Source organism: Clytia hemisphaerica, unplaced genomic scaffold (assembly GCF_902728285.1).
Source record: "Clytia hemisphaerica strain Z4C2 unplaced genomic scaffold, Clytia hemisphaerica genome assembly, whole genome shotgun sequence".
NCBI lineage: Eukaryota > Metazoa > Cnidaria > Hydrozoa > Leptothecata > Clytiidae > Clytia > Clytia hemisphaerica.
In genome coordinates, this window is record NW_027104179.1 from 367,480 (window position 1) to 391,587 (window position 24,108).

The 24,108-nt window shown below is 39.8% G+C and overlaps 2 protein-coding genes and 1 long non-coding RNA gene across 3 annotated transcripts; 2 read left to right on the forward strand and 1 right to left on the reverse strand.

The window, feature by feature from the left end:
• Window positions 1-14,984: 14,984 nt before the first annotated feature.
• Window positions 14,985-15,796, reverse strand: LOC136814712 (uncharacterized). The gene is made up of 2 exons (XR_010847644.1): window positions 15,489-15,796; window positions 14,985-15,197 (listed from the first exon to the last, which is right to left on the reverse strand). It is a non-coding gene; the product is annotated as an uncharacterized lncRNA (long non-coding RNA).
• A 1,108-nt stretch (window positions 15,797-16,904) lies between these two features.
• LOC136814709 (chymotrypsin B-like) lies at window positions 16,905-19,429 on the forward strand. Its single transcript, XM_067071126.1, has 5 exons — window positions 16,905-16,928; window positions 17,518-17,658; window positions 17,962-18,330; window positions 18,518-18,727; window positions 18,996-19,429. Exons 3-5 carry the CDS (start codon window positions 18,105-18,107, stop codon window positions 19,337-19,339), a joined length of 780 nt encoding a protein of 259 aa, XP_066927227.1. The 5' UTR covers window positions 16,905-16,928; window positions 17,518-17,658; window positions 17,962-18,104; the 3' UTR covers window positions 19,340-19,429.
• Window positions 19,430-22,015: 2,586 nt separating this feature from the next.
• LOC136814738 (chymotrypsin A-like) lies at window positions 22,016-23,581 on the forward strand. The gene is made up of 3 exons (XM_067071158.1): window positions 22,016-22,127; window positions 22,604-22,807; window positions 23,310-23,581. Exons 1-3 carry the CDS (start codon window positions 22,016-22,018, stop codon window positions 23,579-23,581), a joined length of 588 nt encoding a protein of 195 aa, XP_066927259.1.
• The last annotated feature ends 527 nt before the right edge of the window (window positions 23,582-24,108 follow it).

A 24,108-nucleotide genomic window follows, 5' to 3' on the forward strand; every position in this document is an offset into this window, starting at 1 on the left:
CTAGACTAACAAGTTTTCTGATCCAATTATTTTTTGTGTTAATGATTGTGTAATGCCGACGAGCTCGATTCGATGTCATTTTATATTAAGTAGTGTTAATAATGAAAATCGCCATTAAAGATCAACAGTTTTAGGTATGGGAAACCTCTTTGATGAGCCCACTATATATTTTGGATTATCACCATTTTTACCATTCAAAAGCTCTTAATTTTATTTGACATTTCCTGTGCTGTATTTCACATTTCACCCCACTTAAGCCATGATTATTTTTGATAACGTCATATTTTTCACCTTTTTGGGTGTCACGTCATATTCGGACAGTTCGGGTAATCATCTGCTGTCATTTTGTGGTTATTCAATGGCTTTATTTATTGCTTTGACGGAAGGTATCTCACTTTTGATTGTTTATTCCCCTGTAGACTTTAATACAAACGATTGTAAGCATCAAATCTTAGCTTACATACACTACCAGTGAACCACCTCCCATATCGAGGTTTCTTATAGGGGCAATGAAGTAACTTAAGTGCATATCTTTTGTAGCTTAACACATCCTGTTTTTAGCATATCAATGCAATGTTTTATTTGCGTTAGGTAAATTTTCATTCTAAAGATTTCTTTGTTTTTCTTTCGCAGATCATGTCACGTCACTTGACGCAAAGACTTTTGTTTTGAAGTGAAATCTTGTTGCGGTGGCCTTCTAACACAGGTCACTTGACAATGGTTTGCTTATAATGGGACTGCTCGTCGGCTCCATCTCAATCGAAAACATATGTAGGAAGTGCAGAGGATTCAGACAGGCTAGTCGCTGGATGTGGCTTGGTAAGCATAATATTTTTATTCATCACCGACTGTTTAGTATTAAGTTTCGAAACTATGAAGGCATTTGGAATGACCATTTCCTTGAGTTGAACTTCTGTTTTCGAAAATTCCAGGCTTTTCTCAAGATATTCCCAATAATAATAACGGTCGTCTTTTTTCTTTCTTTTTCCTTTATTGTCTTCTTCAATATCATGAGATTTTCTCACAACCTTCCTATCTAATTATCACCTTCCCTTGTTATTTATGTGACCCTCGTTATGCAATTAAATTGGTCTTTAACCAATCAAATCAAATCAACTGAGCATTGTTTTTCAGCTTCCAAACAATCAGTGTTAATTGCTGAAATCCTATTTAGAGCTATTTTATTTTCATCATAATGTTCTCGCTAAACCGTTCAAATCCTTAATGTCTCTCTAATGTGCTTGGTGTTTGAGTTAATTTAAACGTATTTAGGAGTTATGTCCAGTACTATGACATATTACAGCTGGCAGCCAGCGGCAGTATCCCACACAAGTTATCTCCATAATGTGATCTCAGACTTAGTTTTGAAATGCAATTTTATAAATGGTTATGTTAATATAACGTTAATAACGAAGTTGAAAGTCGTTCTCGGTAAAATTCTCGGAAAAACGACAAATTCTCGATAAACACTCACAAAGATAAATTATGGCAGCACACCATCCCACCTATTATCTCTATAATATGATCTCAGACTTAGTTTTAAAAACAAAATTATATCAATAAACACCTCCTTAAGACAACTTACAGATGGAAACTCCGTGAAAAAACGACCGAAATATAACACACGTTTCTGATCAGAATCCCAGCTCGCTATCCGTTGAGCCACACTGGCACATCAAATCAAAAATTTGGAAATACTTATAGAATGACAAAAAAGACGGGGGTAATGTTATTATAATATGGGCAAAATTGCCCCTTTTTTAACCTGACTGAAATTCGAGCCGTTACTAGCAACCCTGCGGGGCCCAAGGCGCCGAGTATGCACCCGGCACAGTGACAAGCCGTTACTAGCAACCATTACCTAAGCAATTCCAAACAACAAAACCCCCGGAAGATTTAAAATGTCGGAATGATCACTATACAAGAGTTTATTCCGTTTTGCTCGTGCAGCCAGCAGCAAATTTCATGAAAAAAAAGAACGAAATATAACACACGTGGCCTGGCTATTTTGGCACGTGGTGCTATGGGGTATATAGGTATATAGTGCTATGGGGTATATAGGTATATAGGTATATGTACCCACGAAATCCGTGCCAACGGCAGATTTCGTCCAACAGTTTTGCTCGTGCAGCCAGCAGCAAATTTCGTGGGAAAAAATAAAAAAAAAGATATAACACACGTGGCCTGGCTATTTTGGCACGTGGTGCTATGGGGTATATAGGTATATAGGTATATGTACCCCACGAAATCCGTGCCAACGGCAGATTTCGTCCAACGGTTTTGCTTGTGCAGCCAGCAGCAAATTTCGTGGAAAGAAAATAGCGAAATATAACACACGTGGCCTGGCTATTTTGGCACGTGGTGCAATGGGGTGTATAGGTATATAGGTATATGTACCCCACGAAATCCGTGCCAACGGCAGATTTCGTCCAACAGTTTTGCTCGTGCAGCCAGCAGCAAATTTCGTGGGAAAAAATAAAAAAAAAGATATAACACACGTGGCCTGGCTATTTTGGCACATGGTGCTATGGGGTATATAGGCATATAGTGCTATGGGGTATATAGGTATAAAGGTATATGTACCCACGAAATCCGTGCCAACGGCAGATTTCGTCCAACGGTTTTGCTCGTGCAGCCAGCAGCAAATTTCGTGAAATAAAAGAACGAAATATAACACACGTGGCCTGGCTATTTTGGCACGTGGTGCTATGGGGTATATAGGCATATAGTGCTATGGGGTATATAGGTATATGTACCCACGAAATCCGTGCCAACGGCAGATTTCGTCCAACAGTTTTGCTCGTGCAGCCAGCAGCAAATTTCGTGGGAAAAAATGAAAAAACAAAATATAACACACGTGGCCTGGCTATTTTGGCACGTGGTGCTATGGGGTATATAGGCATATAGTGCTATGGGGTATATAGGTATATGTACCCACGAAATCCGTGCCAACGGCAGATTTCGTCCAACAGTTTTGCTCGTGCAGCCAGCAGCAAATTTCGTGGGAAAAAATAAAAAAAAAGATATAACACACGTGGCCTGGCTATTTTGGCACATGGTGCTATGGGGTATATAGGCATATAGTGCTATGGGGTATATAGGTATAAAGGTATATGTACCCACGAAATCCGTGCCAACGGCAGATTTCGTCCAACGGTTTTGCTCGTGCAGCCAGCAGCAAATTTCGTGAAATAAAAGAACGAAATATAACACACGTGGCCTGGCTATTTTGGCACGTGGTGCTATGGGGTATATAGGCATATAGTGCTATGGGGTATATAGGTATATGTACCCACGAAATCCGTGCCAACGGCAGATTTCGTCCAACAGTTTTGCTCGTGCAGCCAGCAGCAAATTTCGTGAAATAACAGAACGAAATATAACACACGTGGCCTGGCTATTTTGGCACGTGGTGCTATGGGGTATATAGGCATATAGTGCTATGGGGTATATAGGTATATGTACCCACGAAATCCGTGCCAACGGCAGATTTCGTCCAACAGTTTTGCTCGTGCAGCCAGCAGCAAATTTCGTGGGAAAAAATAAAAAAAAAGATATAACACACGTGGCCTGGCTATTTTGGCACATGGTGCTATGGGGTATATAGGCATATAGTGCTATGGGGTATATAGGTATAAAGGTATATGTACCCACGAAATCCGTGCCAACGGCAGATTTCGTCCAACAGTTTTGCTCGTGCAGCCAGCAGCAAATTTCGTGAAATAAAAGAACGAAATATAACACACGTGGCCTGGCTATTTTGGCACGTGGTGCTATGGGGTATATAGGCATATAGTGCTATGGGGTATATAGGTATATGTACCCACGAAATCCGTGCCAACGGCAGATTTCGTCCAACAGTTTTGCTCGTGCAGCCAGCAGCAAATTTCGTGGGAAAAAATAAAAAAAAAGATATAACACACGTGGCCTGGCTATTTTGGCACATGGTGCTATGGGGTATATAGGCATATAGTGCTATGGGGTATATAGGTATAAAGGTATATGTACCCACGAAATCCGTGCCAACGGCAGATTTCGTCCAACAGTTTTGCTCGTGCAGCCAGCAGCAAATTTCGTGAAATAAAAGAACGAAATATAACACACGTGGCCTGGCTATTTTGGCACGTGGTGCTATGGGGTATATAGGCATATAGTGCTATGGGGTATATAGGTATATGTACCCACGAAATCCGTGCCAACGGCAGATTTCGTCCAACAGTTTTGCTCGTGCAGCCAGCAGCAAATTTCGTGGGAAAAAATGAAAAAAACAAAATATAACACACGTGGCCTGGCTATTTTGGCACGTGGTGCTATGGGGTATATAGGCATATAGTGCTATGGGGTATATAGGTATATGTACCCACGAAATCCGTGCCAACGGCAGATTTCGTCCAACAGTTTTGCTCGTGCAGCCAGCAGCAAATTTCGTGGGAAAAAATAAAAAAAAAGATATAACACACGTGGCCTGGCTATTTTGGCACATGGTGCTATGGGGTATATAGGCATATAGTGCTATGGGGTATATAGGTATAAAGGTATATGTACCCACGAAATCCGTGCCAACGGCAGATTTCGTCCAACGGTTTTGCTCGTGCAGCCAGCAGCAAATTTCGTGAAATAAAAGAACGAAATATAACACACGTGGCCTGGCTATTTTGGCACGTGGTGCTATGGGGTATATAGGCATATAGTGCTATGGGGTATATAGGTATATGTACCCACGAAATCCGTGCCAACGGCAGATTTCGTCCAACAGTTTTGCTCGTGCAGCCAGCAGCAAATTTCGTGAAATAACAGAACGAAATATAACACACGTGGCCTGGCTATTTTGGCACGTGGTGCTATGGGGTATATAGGCATATAGTGCTATGGGGTATATAGGTATATGTACCCACGAAATCCGTGCCAACGGCAGATTTCGTCCAACAGTTTTGCTCGTGCAGCCAGCAGCAAATTTCGTGGGAAAAAATAAAAAAAAAGATATAACACACGTGGCCTGGCTATTTTGGCACATGGTGCTATGGGGTATATAGGCATATAGTGCTATGGGGTATATAGGTATAAAGGTATATGTACCCACGAAATCCGTGCCAACGGCAGATTTCGTCCAACGGTTTTGCTCGTGCAGCCAGCAGCAAATTTCGTGAAATAAAAGAACGAAATATAACACACGTGGCCTGGCTATTTTGGCACGTGGTGCTATGGGGTATATAGGCATATAGTGCTATGGGGTATATAGGTATATGTACCCACGAAATCCGTGCCAACGGCAGATTTCGTCCAACAGTTTTGCTCGTGCAGCCAGCAGCAAATTTCGTGAAATAACAGAACGAAATATAACACACGTGGCCTGGCTATTTTGGCACGTGGTGCTATGGGGTATATAGGCATATAGTGCTATGGGGTATATAGGTATATGTACCCACGAAATCCGTGCCAACGGCAGATTTCGTCCAACAGTTTTGCTCGTGCAGCCAGCAGCAAATTTCGTTGGAAAAAATGAAAAAAACAAAATATAACACACGTGGCCTGGCTATTTTGGCACGTGGTGCTATGGGGTATATAGGTATATAGTGCTATGGGGTATATAGGTATATAGGTATATGTACCCACGAAATCCGTGCCAACGGCAGATTTCGTCCAACGGTTTTGCTCGTGCAGCCAGCAGCAAATTTCGTGAAATAAAAGAACGAAATATAACACACGTGTCCTGGCTATTTTGGCACGTGGTGCTATGGGGTATATAGGTATATAGGTATATGTACCCCACGAAATCCGTGCCAACGGCAGATTTCGTCCAACGGTTTTGCTTGTGCAGCCAGCAGCAAATTTCGTAGAAAAAAAAGAGCGAAATATAACACACGTGGCCTGGCTATTTTTGCACGTGGTGCTATGGGGTGTATAGGTATATAGGTATATGTACCCCACGAAATCCGTGCCAACGGCAGATTTCGTCCAACAGTTTTGCTCGTGCAGCCAGCAGCAAATTTCGTGGGAAAAAATGAAAAAATCAAAATATAACACACGTGGCCTGGCTATTTTGGCACGTGGTGCTATGGGGTATATAGGCATATAGTGCTATGGGGTATATCGGTATATAGGTATATGTACCCACGAAATCCGTGCCAACGGCAGATTTCGTCCAACAGTTTTGCTCGTGCAGCCAGCAGCAAATTTCGTGGGAAAAAATAAAAAAAAAGATATAACACACGTGGCCTGGCTATTTTGGCACGTGGTGCTATGGGGTATATAGGTATATGTACCCACGAAATCCGTGCCAACGGCAGATTTCGTCCAACGGTTTTGCTTGTGCAGCCAGCAGCAAATTTCGTGGAAAAAAAAGAGCGAAATATTACACACGTGGCCTGGCTATTTTTGCACGTGGTGCTATGGGGTGTATAGGTATATAGGTATATGTACCCCACGAAATCCGTGCCAACGGCAGATTTCGTCCAACAGTTTTGCTCGTGCAGCCAGCAGCAAATTTCGTGGGAAAAAATGAAAAAAACAAAATATAACACACGTGGCCTGGCTATTTTGGTACGTGGTGCTATGGGGTATATAGGCATATAGTGCTATGGGGTATATAGGTATATAGGTATATGTACCCACGAAATCCGTGCCAACGGCAGATTTCGTCCAACAGTTTTGCTCGTGCAGCCAGCAGCAAATTTCGTGGGAAAAAATAAAAAAAAAGATATAACACACGTGGCCTCTGCTATGGGGTATATAGGTATATAGGTATATGTACCCACGAAATCCGTGCCAACGGCAGATTTCGTCCAACAGTTTTGCTCGTGCAGCCAGCAGCAAATTTCGTGGGAAAAAATGAAAAAAACAAAATATAACACACGTGGCCTGGCTATTTTGGCACGTGGTGCTATGGGGTATATAGGTATATAGTGCTATGGGTTATATAGGTATATAGGTATATGTACCCACGAAATCCGTGCCAACGGCAGATTTCGTCCAACGGTTTTGCTCGTGCAGCCAGCAGCAAATTTCGTGAAATAAAAGAACGAAATATAACACACGTGTCCTGGCTATTTTGGCACGTGGTGCTATGGGGTATATAGGTATATAGGTATATGTACCCCACGAAATCCGTGCCAACGGCAGATTTCGTCCAACGGTTTTGCTTGTGCAGCCAGCAGCAAATTTCGTAGAAAAAAAAGAGCGAAATATAACACACGTGGCCTGGCTATTTTTGCACGTGGTGCTATGGGGTGTATAGGTATATAGGTATATGTACCCCACGAAATCCGTGCCAACGGCAGATTTCGTCCAACAGTTTTGCTTGTGCAGCCAGCAGCAAATTTCGTGGGAAAAAATGAAAAAATCAAAATATAACACACGTGGCCTGGCTATTTTGGCACGTGGTGCTATGGGGTATATAGGCATATAGTGCTATGGGGTATATAGGTATATAGGTATATGTACCCACGAAATCCGTGCCAACGGCAGATTTCGTCCAACAGTTTTGCTCGTGCAGCCAGCAGCAAATTTCGTGGGAAAAAATAAAAAAAAAGATATAACACACGTGGCCTCTGCTATGGGGTATATAGGTATATAGGTATATGTACCCCACGAAATCCGTGCCAACGGCAGATTTCGTCCAACGGTTTTGCTTGTGCAGCCAGCAGCAAATTTCGTGGGAAAAAATAAAAAAAAACAAGATATAACACACGTGGCCTGGCTATTTTGGCACGTGGTGCTATGGGGTATATAGGTATTAGTGCTATGGGGTATATAGGTATATAGGTATATGTACCCACGAAATCCGTGCCAACGGCAGATTTCGTCCAACGGTTTTGCTCGTGCAGCCAGCAGCAAATTTCGTGAAATAAAAGAACGAAATATAACACACGTGTCCTGGCTATTTTGGCACGTGGTGCTATGGGGTATATAGGTATATAGGTATATGTACCCCACGAAATCCGTGCCAACGGCAGATTTCGTCCAACGGTTTTGCTTGTGCAGCCAGCAGCAAATTTCATGAAAAAAAAGAACGAAATATAACACACGTGGCCTGGCTATTTTTGCACGTGGTGCTATGGGGTGTATAGGTATATAGGTATATGTACCCCACGAAATCCGTGCCAACGGCAGATTTCGTCCAACGGTTTTGCTTGTGCAGCCAGCAGCAAATTTCATGGAAAAAAAAGAGCGAAATATAACACACGTGGCCTGGCTATTTTTGCACGTGGTGCTATGGGGTGTATAGGTATATAGGTATATGTACCCCACGAAATCCGTGCCAACGGCAGATTTCGTCCAACGGTTTTGCTTGTGCAGCCAGCAGCAAATTTCGTGGAAAAAAAAGAGCGAAATATTACACACGTGGCCTGGCTATTTTTGCACGTGGTGCTATGGGGTGTATAGGTATATAGGTATATGTACCCCACGAAATCCGTGCCAACGGCAGATTTCGTCCAACAGTTTTGCTCGTGCAGCCAGCAGCAAATTTCGTGGGAAAAAATAAAAAAAAAGATATAACACACGTGGCCTGGCTATTTTGGCACATGGTGCTATGGGGTATATAGGCATATAGTGCTATGGGGTATATAGGTATATAGGTATATGTACCCACGAAATCCGTGCCAACGGCAGATTTCGTCCAACAGTTTTGCTCGTGCAGCCAGCAGCAAATTTCGTGGGAAAAAATAAAAAAAAGATATAACACACGTGGCCTCTGCTATGGGGTATATAGGTATATAGGTATATGTACCCACGAAATCCGTGCCAACGGCAGATTTCGTCCAACAGTTTTGCTCGTGCAGCCAGCAGCAAATTTCGTGGGAAAAAATGAAAAAAACAAAATATAACACACGTGGCCTGGCTATTTTGGCACGTGGTGCTATGGGGTATATAGGTATATAGTGCTATGGGTTATATAGGTATATAGGTATATGTACCCACGAAATCCGTGCCAACGGCAGATTTCGTCCAACGGTTTTGCTCGTGCAGCCAGCAGCAAATTTCGTGAAATAAAAGAACGAAATATAACACACGTGTCCTGGCTATTTTGGCACGTGGTGCTATGGGGTATATAGGTATATAGGTATATGTACCCCACGAAATCCGTGCCAACGGCAGATTTCGTCCAACGGTTTTGCTTGTGCAGCCAGCAGCAAATTTCGTAGAAAAAAAAGAGCGAAATATAACACACGTGGCCTGGCTATTTTTGCACGTGGTGCTATGGGGTGTATAGGTATATAGGTATATGTACCCCACGAAATCCGTGCCAACGGCAGATTTCGTCCAACAGTTTTGCTCGTGCAGCCAGCAGCAAATTTCGTGGGAAAAAATGAAAAAATCAAAATATAACACACGTGGCCTGGCTATTTTGGCACGTGGTGCTATGGGGTATATAGGCATATAGTGCTATGGGGTATATAGGTATATAGGTATATGTACCCACGAAATCCGTGCCAACGGCAGATTTCGTCCAACAGTTTTGCTCGTGCAGCCAGCAGCAAATTTCGTGGGAAAAAATAAAAAAAAAGATATAACACACGTGGCCTCTGCTATGGGGTATATAGGTATATAGGTATATGTACCCCACGAAATCCGTGCCAACGGCAGATTTCGTCCAACGGTTTTGCTTGTGCAGCCAGCAGCAAATTTCGTGGGAAAAAATAAAAAAAAAGATATAACACACGTGGCCTGGCTATTTTGGCACATGGTGCTATGGGGTATATAGGCATATAGTGCTATGGGGTATATAGGTATAAAGGTATATGTACCCACGAAATCCGTGCCAACGGCAGATTTCGTCCAACGGTTTTGCTCGTGCAGCCAGCAGCAAATTTCGTGAAATAAAAGAACGAAATATAACACACGTGGCCTGGCTATTTTGGCACGTGGTGCTATGGGGTATATAGGCATATAGTGCTATGGGGTATATAGGTATATGTACCCACGAAATCCGTGCCAACGGCAGATTTCGTCCAACAGTTTTGCTCGTGCAGCCAGCAGCAAATTTCGTGAAATAACAGAACGAAATATAACACACGTGGCCTGGCTATTTGGCACGTGGTGCTATGGGGTATATAGGCATATAGTGCTATGGGGTATATAGGTATATGTACCCACGAAATCCGTGCCAACGGCAGATTTCGTCCAACAGTTTTGCTCGTGCAGCCAGCAGCAAATTTCGTGGGAAAAAATAAAAAAAAAGATATAAACACACGTGGCCTGGCTATTTTGGCACATGGTGCTATGGGGTATATAGGCATATAGTGCTATGGGGTATATAGGTATAAAGGTATATGTACCCACGAAATCCGTGCCAACGGCAGATTTCGTCCAACAGTTTTGCTCGTGCAGCCAGCAGCAAATTTCGTGAAATAAAAGAACGAAATAAACACACGTGGCCTGGCTATTTTGGCACGTGGTGCTATGGGGTATATAGGCATATAGTGCTATGGGGTATATAGGTATATGTACCCACGAAATCCGTGCCAACGGCAGATTTCGTCCAACAGTTTTGCTCGTGCAGCCAGCAGCAAATTTCGTGGGAAAAAATGAAAAAAACAAAATATAACACACGTGGCCTGGCTATTTTGGCACGTGGTGCTATGGGGTATATAGGCATATAGTGCTATGGGGTATATAGGTATATGTACCCACGAAATCCGTGCCAACGGCAGATTTCGTCCAACAGTTTTGCTCGTGCAGCCAGCAGCAAATTTCGTGGGAAAAAATAAAAAAAAAGATATAACACACGTGGCCTGGCTATTTTGGCACATGGTGCTATGGGGTATATAGGCATATAGTGCTATGGGGTATATAGGTATAAGGTATATGTACCCACGAAATCCGTGCCAACGGCAGATTTCGTCCAACGGTTTTGCTCGTGCAGCCAGCAGCAAATTTCGTGAAATAAAAGAACGAAATATAACACACGTGGCCTGGCTATTTTGGCACGTGGTGCTATGGGGTATATAGGCATATAGTGCTATGGGGTATATAGGTATATGTACCCACGAAATCCGTGCCAACGGCAGATTTCGTCCAACAGTTTTGCTCGTGCAGCCAGCAGCAAATTTCGTGAAATAACAGAACGAAATATAACACACGTGGCCTGGCTATTTTGGCACGTGGTGCTATGGGGTATATAGGCATATAGTGCTATGGGGTATATAGGTATATGTACCCACGAAATCCGTGCCAACGGCAGATTTCGTCCAACAGTTTTGCTCGTGCAGCCAGCAGCAAATTTCGTGGGAAAAAATAAAAAAAAAGATATAACACACGTGGCCTGGCTATTTTGGCACATGGTGCTATGGGGTATATAGCATATAGTGCTATGGGGTATAAGGTATAAAGGTATATGTACCCACGAAATCCGTGCCAACGGCAGATTTCGTCCAACGGTTTTGCTCGTGCAGCCAGCAGCAAATTTCGTGAAATAAAAGAACGAAATATAACACACGTGGCCTGGCTATTTTGGCACGTGGTGCTATGGGGTATATAGGCATATAGTGCTATGGGGTATATAGGTATATGTACCACGAAATCCGTGCCAACGGCAGATTTCGTCCAACAGTTTTGCTCGTGCAGCCAGCAGCAAATTTCGTGAAAAAAAGAACGAAATATAACACACATGGCCTGGCTATTTTGGCACGTGGTGCTATGGGGTATATAGGCATATAGTGCTATGGGTAATAGGTATATGTACCCACGAAATCCGTGCCAACGGCAGATTTCGTCCAACAGTTTTGCTCGTGCAGCCAGCAGCAAATTTCGTGGAAAAAATGAAAAAACAAAATATAACACACGTGGCCTGGCTATTTTGGCACGTGGTGCTATGGGGTATATAGGCATATAGTGCTATGGGGTATATAGGTATATGTACCCCACGAAATCCGTGCCAACGGCAGATTTCGTCCAACGGTTTTGCTCGTGCAGCCAGCAGCAAATTTCGTGAAAAAAAAGAACGAAATATAACACACGTGTCCTGGCTATTTTGGCACGTGGTGCTATGGGGTATATAGGTATATAGGTATATGTACCCCACGAAATCCGTGCCAACGGCAGATTTCGTCCAACGGTTTTGCTTGTGCAGCCAGCAGCAAATTTCGTGGAAAAAAAAAGAGCGAAATATAACACACGTGGCCTGGCTATTTTTGCACGTGGTGCTATGGGGTGTATAGGTATATAGGTATATGTACCCCACGAAATCCGTGCCAACGGCAGATTTCGTCCAACAGTTTTGCTCGTGCAGCCAGCAGCAAATTTCGTGGGAAGAAAAATGAAAAAAAAAAAACAAATATAACACACGTGGCCTGGCTATTTTGGCACGTGGTGCTATGGGGTATATAGGCATATAGTGCTATGGGGTATATAGGTATATGTACCCCACGAAATCCGTGCCAACGGCAGATTTCGTCGAACGGTTTTGCTTGTGCAGCCAGCAGCAAATTTCGTGAAAAAAAAAGAACGAAATATAACACACGTGTCCTGGCTATTTTAGCACGTGGTGCTATGGGGTATATAGGTATATAGGTATATGTACCCACGAAATCCGTGCCAACGGCAGATTTCGTCCAACGGTTTTGCTCGTGCAGCCAGCAGCAAATTTCGTGGAAAAAAAAGAGCGAAATATAACACACGTGGCCTGGCTATTTTGGCACGTGGTGCTATGGGGTATATAGGTATATAGGTATATGTACCCCACGAAATCCGTGCCAACGGCAGACTTCGTCCAACGGTTTTGCTCGTGCAGCCAGCAGCAAATTCCGTGAAAAAAAGAACGAAATATAACACACGTGTCCTGGCTATTTTAGCACGTGGTGCTATGGGGAATATAGGTATATAGGTATATGTACCCCACGAAATCCGTGCCAACGGCAGATTTCGTCCAATGGTTTTGCTTGTGCAGCCAAAAGCAAATTTCGTGGAAAAAAAGAGCGAAATATAACACACGTGGCCTGGCTTTTTTGGCACGTGGTACTATGGGGTATATAGGTATATGTACCCCACGAAATCCGTGCCAACGGCAGACTTCGTCCAACGGTTTTGCTCGTGCAGCCAGCAGCAAATTTCGTGAAAAAAAGAACGAAATATAACACACGTGTCCTGGCTATTTTGTTACGTGGTTCTATGGGGTATATAGGTATATAGGTATATGTACCCCACGAAATCCGTGCCAACGGCAGATTTCGTCCAACGGTTTTGCTTGTGCAGCCAGCAGCAAATTTCATGGAAAAAAAAAAAGAAGGAAATATAACACACGTGTCCTGGCTATTTTAGCACGTGGTGCTATGGGGTATATAGGTATAGAGGTATATGTACCCCACGAAATCCGTGCCAACGGCAGATAGATTTCGTCCAACGGTTTTGCTTGTGCAGCCAGCAGCAAATTCGTGGGAAAAAAAAGAGCGAAATATAACACACGTGGCCTGGCTATTTTGGCACGTGGTGTTATGGGGTATATAGGTATATGTACCCCACGAAATCCGTGCCAACGGCAGATTTCGTCCAACGGTTTTGCTTGTGCAGCCAGCAGCAAATTTCGTGGAAAAAAAAGAGCGAAATATAACACACGTGGCCTGGCTATTTTGGCACGTGGTGCTATGGGGTATATAGGTATATAGGTATATGTACCCCACGAAATCCGTGCCAACGGCAGACTTCGTCCAACGGTTTTGCTCGTGCAGCCAGCAGCAAATTTCGTGAAAAAAAGAACGAAATATAACACACGTGTCCTGGCTATTTTGGTACGTGGTGCTATGGGGTATATAGGTATATAGGTATATGTACCCCACGAAATCCGTGCCAACGGCAGATTTCGTCCAACGGTTTTGCTTGTGCAGCCAGCAGCAAATTTCGTGGAAAAAAAAGAGCGAAATATAACAGACGTGGCCTGGCTATTTTGGCACGTGGTGCTATGGGGTATATAGGTATATGTACCCCACGAAATCCGTGCTAACGGCAGATTTCGTTCAACAGTTTTGCTCGTGCAGCCAGCAGCAAATTTCTTGGGGAAAAATGAAAAAAACAAAATATAACACACGTGGCTTGGCTATTTTGGCACGTGGTGCTATGGGGTATATAGGTATATAGGTATATGTACCCCACGAAATCCGTGCCAACGGCAAATTCCGTCCAACGGTTTTGCTCGTGCAGCCAGCAGCAAATTTCGTGGGAAAAAATGAAAAAATTTTTACATTCATATTCGAGCATTGATTTTTAAACAAAAGGCTTATTGTTTTTTGTAATTTATTATCCGAAGTTTTGACATAAATTATATTTGTTTCTTACTCAAGCATAATTAACATTTTTTTCGAAACAATTAAAATATTTGTTACCTAGGTAACAATAAAAATAGAAGTCAATTACACTTGTTGCTTCGATTTGCTCCTATCATCTTGACACCTTTCTGAAGATTGCTAACTTTTTTGACGTCACTCAGTAATTATTATGTTTGTCTGAGTTGACTTGGAACACGTGGTGAGCAGCAGCTGAGCTAGCCAGTACCTTCCCACAAATCAAATTTTTTCTTTGTTTTATGGTCAGTTAAGTCGCGATAAAAAAGCGGTTTTCTTTTCGTCTGACAGGCTACAGCTGAGCAGGATACAAAAAATTTAGACGGGCTGTGAACATTCCCAAAAATTTGGCTCTATAATGATTTAACCTTTTCGTTCTTACTGTCCGTAAATTCACCTATCCGGTCAAGATTTTAAGTTATTGATATGTGTCTTAACGATCGATTACCTGGAGATGTTTTTTTCATTTTCAATTGAATTTAAAATGACGACGTTTTAAGTTTCAGCCGTTGAAAATTTTATTTCATTCATTATTATATTATTGGTGTAATAATTGGGAAATTAGAACGGGGACTTCAAAGAATATTTTTTTTACGCTGTCATCTTGTTAAATTTCAATTGTTATAATTGATCATTCTTTTAATGCATTGCCGAAAATAATTGTCGATCGGCCCTGTTTTTAAAGGATAAATGTGACAATATAAACACGGGTGAAAGAAGGACCGTAATGTTGTACGACTCAAATTCTTAACAATAAAATTCGGATGAGGACCCATAGCATAATCTGTTATAAAGGATCTCAATACTAATTTTTTTTGTAACATAGTATTTACATTGATAAAAAAGATAATACAACTTAATTTTGCTACTATTGATGATAAAGTAAATATTCTCTAAACTAAAAATATTCGCAGGAGTAAGAACCTAACCCCTTGTGAATAAAACCCATCTGACCGGCATCCTATTTTAACCGCTGATAGGATTCGGTTAAAAATTGGGAAGCTGTCATTAAATATACCCAAAAAAAGATCTTCACGATGTTCACCACGTGCAGAAAAACAAATCTATTTATCTAATTTTCGTCAGCGGTAGCAAGAAAAAACCCAATCAACCGACCGCCTTTTTAACAAATTTAAAAGCACATCAAGAGATTATGTATGAATGTAGTATACTGTACACGTTGTTTTTTCTACAAAGAACAAAGCATATAAGAACATGAGTCTTGGGAAACTCTAAAGCATGTAAATCCTTAGTAAATAACATAATAAAAATACTCATAAAATGCCAAAAATAAGAATATTTTTTAGGCTCAAATGCATAGGCTCTTATTTAGTTCTTATAAAAACGTGTAAAAATCTTAAAAGAAACAAAAGAATTAAAACACGCAAATATCATACATAGCAAAAGCAAAAAATCACATCCATCCAAAATCACAAATTTTTTATCAATCAATTAAGTGATGTATTAATTGTGTAATGTATTCGATTTGAGTAATTAATTATTGAAAAGCCAATTAATTTAATTAATAAATTCATCCACTAATTAATGAAAAGCCCGAAAAATTAATTTCTTTGTTAAGTCTGTTAAGTAAAATAAAACTAAATATGGCAGCATGACATGAATGTAGGACCAGCACACTCCTCATTAGAAATACTACCATCACAGTCTAGCGTTTTATTCGTTTATTACCGTTCATATATAAATATTTTGTTTCGTAAATATCGAAGTAGAACCATTTATCGCGATGAAAAAATTCGTTTTTGAATAACCAGTCAAGTTGGTAAATTCGTTTTTTCCAACGTGGATTTTTTACATGTGATGACAGAAACCACGCCAAATATAACATTGGTGGGCATCCATTTCCTGGAAATAAAGCAAATATATATTATTCAATTGAATTGAATTGCATTTTAATTGATTTAAGAGTTAGCCTATACATAGTAGACTAAGCAGTAGCGAAAAATAAAATCGACGTCGACATTACTCCACGTCGAAAAATCGTCAAAGTGGAACTCACCAAGGAACAATACAAAACTATTGGTTTTTGGTGAGGTAATCAAAAAACCATAAAAACTCGTAGAATACTATGTAAGAAAGTATGTTTTACCTGAAAAAAAACAGATACAAAATCAAAAGTATCACAATCGCCATAAGGACTCGAAAAGAATTTTCTTCGAATAAACTTCGGCCAAAGTGCATTTTGGAAAAAACAGTCGCCATCAAATTCTTTCAACATGTTTGATCTTTTTCTTTTCACTCTTTGTCAATGCTTTTAGCTTTCGAAAGTGGGAAAGCATTTCTTCCAACTCCATCTTTGTAATTTACAATTTCTGTTTTTACTAAAAGATAAAAGTGTCTGTACACTACCTTTTTCAGATAACTCAATTAACGATAAGAAATCTTTTTTTCACGACAATTACCATAAAAGGCATGAAAAGATTCGAGATTTCTCTTTCGTTTTCGGCTTTTTGTCGTATGTCGTTTGAATGACATTTGTTTTATCACTTTTATTTTCGTTAGTTGTAATTTTTGATTGACGGCTTCATATTATGGAGATAAAAGGAAGAGAGATGTTTACGAGCTGTGCAGCTGGCTGCCAGAGGATAAATGTCATAGTACTGGACATGAATGCTCTTTTTGCTGCAGTCTATAGCAGTAAGTATTACTATTAGACATGTACAATGTTAACTTATTAACGTGAAAAATTCTAATTTGAAAGGCCTGATTTGCTGGAAAAATTTCCACTAAAAGATTTAGATTTATGCCAGCCTTAAAAGCACTATGTCTAAAATTATTTTCTAAAGTAAGCTCGTGACCGCAGTCGAAGGTGACCTCCTCTTTCGATAGCTATCAACCTGAAGTCTTAGGAGGGCGTCATTGATTATCCCTGGATTGCTTCAAATACCCTTCCTTCCCTTACTTACTTCTTTCTCTAAATTGCTACTGAGAATCAAACAGAGAGACATCAAGGACCATTTTTTGTACTAAAGTGAACCCAAGACCCTACCCACCATAGCCGGATTATCTTTCTTTGTACCCGTATCTTTCTAGTATTATTTTTTCATTTCTTTCTTATTCATCTTTCATCTTCATTTTCTAAAAATTCATAGTGTTCTGAATTAGTTATCTTTTCAACGGTGTATGATTTGTTATTATTGAAGCATTGGTTTGGAACCGGCAAGCAAAACAAAAACTAAAATCATTCAAGCAAATTGACATTAGGGCTTATAACTTTGTTTTCTAGCCTGCCGTGATAATGACATTTGCACAAAGTTTGACAAAGAGTACTGTAAAACAAGCTATTGGAAACAAAAATGCAAGAATTATTGTGGAATATGTCACGTGACCACTACTACACCGGCTCCACCAGTTTCACCATCAGCAGGTTGGTAAAGTTTTTCCATAATACACCCTTTAAGTCGAAGGATTTATCAAGAAAAATAAAAAAATACAAATTAGGATGGGGGCGCTTTTTATTAGGAAACCTCGAGTCCTTTCGCTATATAAGTGCACATAGTGCATACTTCCATTTGGGTCGATGCATATACTAACCATAGTCAAGAGGATAGCACTTGACCCAACCAACTTTGATTGATAAGGATTTCCCCGGCTTCAAGTTAACTTCACGTGTAAATAAAGCCAGACTACATAGTTTATAGTGAATAATTATTTTATTTATACAATCCAGATTGCAGAGATATTTACGATAGGTGCCAAAGACTTGGAAAACACAATTGTTATGAGCCATACCTAAGGGCCTACTGTAGAAAGTACTGTGGAAACTGCATAAAACCAACCACTCAGCCAACACCGACAAGAACCTACCCTCCAATGGCGGGGACATATCCACCCTTGCCAGGATGTGGGCGCCCACAAATTGCTATATCCAGAGTTATTGGAGGAAAAGACGCAAAAGCTCACTCATGGCCATGGCAAATTGGACTTCACCGTAGTGGAGAATTCATGTGTGGAGGATCTCTCATTAACCAACAATGGGTTGTGACTGCAGCTCACTGTGTCTTTGGAAGAGAAGCATTTCGTTTTCAAGTCAAATTAGGTAAAAAATGTGGGCCCTACTACGAATATATTTTAACGTGGCAGTGTGTGAGAGTTTGTGCTTTGTACTATGATTTCATGATGGTTCTTCTGCGTTAAACGATTTTGAAATTACCATAGAGACTTTTACGTGTTATTAGAGTATTTTGAGTACTTTTGCTTTTTCATTATTGTTTCTTTTTCTTCAGGTGACCATAATAGAAAGGTTGACGAAGGAGAGCAATTCATCCAAGTTTCAAGGATCATTGTTCACGAGCAGTATAGAAGCAGCAAATTCAACAATGACATTGCGTTACTGAAACTAGAAAGACCCGCTATTTTTGGACGAAATGTTCAACCAGTCTGCTTACCTAACCAAGGAGATTCTCCACAAGTTGGCAGCAAATGTTACCTAACTGGTTAGTTAACTATGGAACAATCAAGCCAATATACACTTGCAATGTTTCTTTTTCTTGTTAAAATCTTGAACTTGCATATGGAAAATGTTTTTTGTTCACCTTTTGATGATTTGATTAATGGACCAATCCAAAAAGGAGTAGGTCAAAAACTGATCTAATCGAATTTGACCTTTGTTTTCCCGAAAGAAAAGGTTAGAAAACGTTTATAGACACCTTTAAACATAATTTAGAAGTAATATTTACGCCTATTTAATATTCTTTACATCAGGTTGGGGAAAAATGACACACCCTGGGTTTTCCGTAAACATCCTTCAACAACTTGCATTGACTATCCAAAGCAAACAGGCATGTACCGCGAAAAACAAAGTAACACCAATTACTAATCAAATGCTTTGCGCTGCCAACACTGATGTCTCTGCAAATCAATCTGGTTGCCATGGTGATTCAGGTGGTCCATTCGTTTGTCAAAATAGCGATGGTTCATGGACATTACATGGAGCTGTCAGCTGGGGATCACCAAGATGTGACATCAAGGAAGCTTTCACAGTCTTTGCAAGAGTTGGACAATATCGACACTGGATTGAACAAAATATGAAGTGGTTTAATCAGTAAACCAGATTTTGAATTTGTATAGATATAATATTGAATCACCAAACTCTTGCAATTCGAACCAAATAAAATATAAAATATTCTAGATCGAAATTTTGGCTTACATGAAGACACATCATTTCCCAAATTCCTGCTGACATCAGCACGGAAAGGAAAAGTTTATATTATTAACTATAAGTTTCAATGTCCCAATAAAAATAAGACCCCCCCCCTGTGTGACCTTGTTGAGCTAACGTTGGTCTTTTATGGCCTTCTTTAAGCCGTTTTTTCTATTCCTTCTATTCCTTATACCAATCATTTTTACCAGTATGAAGTAGCATATGCAGCTTTGTGACCTTATTCTGCCAGCTTCGACCTTTTCAGGTTTATTTTGCAGCTATTTCAGATTTCATTAAGCGAAATTTTAATCCTGCCGTTGCGTCAAAGTTGCCATCCCTCGGGCGTATGGTGGTGTCAACTCTGTCCCCTGCTGCTTGTTAGTTAGGCAAATAAAACCTCAAAATAAGCTTTAGCGTTAGACTCCCTTCCTCGGGCCAACATACTTTGGTATGAGAGAAATTCTTTGGAATTTAGAATGCCTAGGTTGAAAACGCCTGTGCATCATCATCTATGAGGATTATCTTTTAAATGTTCAGTGGCATTGATTTTTCAGGATTACCTACTTTGCAAATTGTTGAAAGGGAAACACCCTCCTCTCTGTCCCAAAGTTGATAGGTATTAAACAGGGCCCGCACCTTGATTTCGAAAGTTGGTCAAAAATATAGCTCGTAGCACAACCCACAGGAAAATTTTTTTGATTCCTTAGGCTATGGAAATGCATATTTCCAGATCTGGAAATCTAGATTTTCCCTAACCAATCCCTAACTAGGGAAGGTGCAACAGCTCCCTAGTTATGGAAATAAAATTTCCCGATCTTATGACTACCAAGGGATGTTAAATTTCCCTACTATTGAAAAGTGCTTTTCTTGAGCGAACCCCAATAAAACCCCATAGGGTTACCCATATTCACGAATTAAATCCTGATTTATAGAAAGCTGGTAAAATAATTATTGATCATTCTGTGAGCATTGGTTCGATAGCTCTCATTCGTTCTGACATGTACTTGCGCTACTTTGAGAATCCCGGCAATTTTGTCACAACAGTGGACCTGCACTAGAGAGCCAACTTATTGACCTCAAACCCGTCTCACCGATCCATTGAAACCTTGCGACGCAAGTCCATAGCGAACGAATGAGGTCGCCCTGGCGGGACGCCTCACCTTTAGCGTTGTGTTACACACTGATCGAATATACCCTTACAAAGGTTTGCTTTACATACGACTCGAACACTTTTGAGTGAAAAATCACTTTGGGTTTTTCTCACGCATGCGTAGGAGTTTCCCAATCTGGGATATTTTATTTCCCTAATTCAAGAAATCACATTTCCCGATCCAGAGAAAGAATAGAATAAAGCAAGCAAGGTCACAATTCGTGATATTTCCTTTCCCTAGCTTGTAGAAAGTAATCATTTCCAAAACTCGTGATCTCTCTTTTCCCGACTCATCCATAATCAGTTTAGAAAAACTTGGGATCTTTAATTTCCCGATGCAATTCTCAATGGGCAACTAGAATGTTAAAAATATTAGTTTTCCATATGTGGAAATCCGTTTTCACTAACACACTGTTAATACACTTCCAGCATGGGAAAATAGGTTTCCCTAGTTTCCTTACTTTCCCGAACTTAAAATTCTAGACTAATGTTATCGAATAAAAAAAACCACATCTGAAAATGAACAATCCCTAGGCTAGGGAATCAATAATTTTTTCCTGTGACCATGGTTTGTAGCGAGGGAAACATTTAAAATTTAAAATTTGGATTTTCTCATTTGTTTGAAATGAATCCAGGACACCCCTTTAGATATCATTTCTCGAGGACAATAAGTCAATATGATCGACAAGTTTATGCAAGCGAAGCGAGCAAATGGATTTTAAAGATTTAGGATTTTAAAGATTTTAACGTTTTTCAGCACTTTTCGAAAGTAACTTTTCTATTCAATTGAACATGACTTTTGATTTACTGAATCGAATTTAATATTTGATCCATCAAAATTTAAGTATATTTTTCTTCTTTCCAATGAAATAGAAATGGTTCTTTTAAAATTTTTAGATTTCATTAGAGGTCAACCGATTTTTGAAAATCGGAAATTTTAGGGTCTAAAATCGAAGAAACAATCCGAAATTTTGTAAATTTGGTGATCCTTTTAGATTTTTTGTTTTTTGTAACCCTCAGGGGATTGAATTTAGATAATGTGATTTTGAAGACTCTTAGAGGGATTTCTTGAAGGTGGACATACCCAGCGGGTACCCTCCACTTGCCTAGGCCCCCCTCTCTGATTTTAAGATTTTAAAATGACAAAATTTGAGCAAAAAATCTTTAAAGGTTGCAGAGATTCTTATCCTGGCTCCTTTTGTCAAAAGTACGGTAAAAAATGGTGCCCTCATCAAATAATGGCAAAAAATTGTCAAAAGCTTTGTGGATACTGTGATTCAAGTAACACTACATCTCCACCGATTTCAGGGCCATGTGGGCATCCGCGAGTACCACCACAAATTTTAAAATCAAGAATCATTGGAGGTAAAACGGCAAAGCCACACTCATGGCCATGGCAAGTTAGAATTAACGATATCAACTTAAAAAAAAATGAATCGAGATCCATTCTTCTGTGGAGGTTCACTAATCAATAGTTTGTGGATTGTCACTGCAGCCCACTGCGTATCAACTTACACACCCCGACAGCTAACGATCAAACTTGGTAACTATTTCATATTTAACATTTTAGGATGTTTTGTCAAACGTGTTTGCTTCCTCTTACATAACAATCGAAAGTTCTTTTTCTTATAATTTTTATACTGTCAGAAGTTTTTGTAAAGGTTTATGATTCATACTACTCTAAGGTTTTTGGTGATCTCCTAATTGCTAAGAAATGGTAGTATTTGTACTGGTGAGCGTAGCAAATACTTAAGCTTAGGAGGAAATTTGTCGGCGGAAGGTATTTGAAGTTAAAGTTAATCAGCACTCTTTCAATGTCTTACAGAGCCCCCATTTCAGTAAACGCCTTGTACCACCCTTCTTATAGTTTGCTAGTCTGTGATTATTCTCGCAAAGCTTTGTTCTAAATTTTCGAGGAAGCTGTGCTCTTTGAAAAAGACTCGTAAAATTGACCAAATTTGTTATTTTAAAGTTTTTCTTTAAGATTTATAAAGGTCAGTTACCTTCTTCTTTTTCAAGGGGACCATGATCGAACAATAAATGACGGCGAGCAAGAATATAGCGTCTCTAAAATCATCACTCACCAAGGTTACGGAAGATTGTACAATGATATTGCTTTGTTACAATTGGCACAACCAGCAAAATTTGGACAAAATGTCCAGCAAGTCTGTTTACCAAACCAAGGAGATTCTCCACAAGTTGGCACCAAATGTTACATCACTGGTGAGTTTCCATGAGTAGATTGATAAATCATTCCGTTATGAATTGAGGTTATTGTATTGTAAACTTCGTAGATATTTTACCGTATTTCTGTCTTTATGTTCAATTAAGTGGTTTAGGTTCAAATTTGTATTGTGATAAAAAGATATTTAGACACCCCCTTCTCACAGACCCGGTGGGATTTTATCAGCCAGTAGGGGTAAAAATAACGGACCAAAACTGTGTTAGGATTGATATTCCTATTTATTTTTTATGGCTGGGGACTTGAATTCCATTGTTTTCTAGCCAAAAAATTTAGTGGGGATGGAATGTGTCTATGGGATTTTTTTAGGTATATGTTTTAAATTCCTATCTTGTAACTGTTGTATGGCGACAAATTTAGTTTTCAGTAGATTAAGATATGCCTAGTTTCTAAAATATCTGATAAGTTAACGTATATTTCAGGGTGGGGAAAGGTTCATCATTCTGGAGCGCCGCACAAACAACTTGCTTTAACTGTTCAAAGCAAAGAAACATGTTCTGGAAAGAACGGAAAACATGCAACTATCACTGACCAGATGTTGTGTGCTGGTAATCCTAATTTTTTTGTGGAATCAATCTGGTTGCCATGGTGATTCAGGGGGTCCATTCGTATGTCAAAATGGCAATGGTTCATGGACATTACAAGGGGCTGTCAGCTGGGGATCGCCAAAATGTAACATTATGGAAGCTTTCACTGTTTTTGCCAGAGTAGGACAATTCAGAAAATGGATTGATGAGAACATAAATGGTAAATAAAAGAATTATGATTTTCTCAACATCTGACGATAATCTTGTAACCATATAATAACAGGACCATTGTAGATTCTAACGTGGAAATTTTACATCAGCCTTTTATTTTTTTTAATTTTAAAAACGATATATTTTGGTGTTTTCACCATCTTCAATCTTATAGAAGTACAATTTGTTTTATCAAATTGACAAATTTCTAGCTGCATCTTTTATTTTGTGATATTGAACTCCAATAAAATGTTGTCTAAATCGTTTCCAATTTGTAAAATGTTATGTGTTGATTTAATATCATTTATTCTCTTTAACTTTAAGATCTAAATTTCTTTGGAAAAACCTTGCTAAATTTATAGTTTACCCTTTCTTTATTCACTGATGTTGGGAGCTTCGCTCATAAGAAGGAACAGCCAGAGAAATTACCAAATTTTAATTTGTCAACTTTAATATTTTCCCAACAAAGAATAGTTTTTTTAATATTTTAGTGGTCGTAGATTAGCTTCTGCTTGAATATTTGACATTTTAAGCTGGTCATAGAA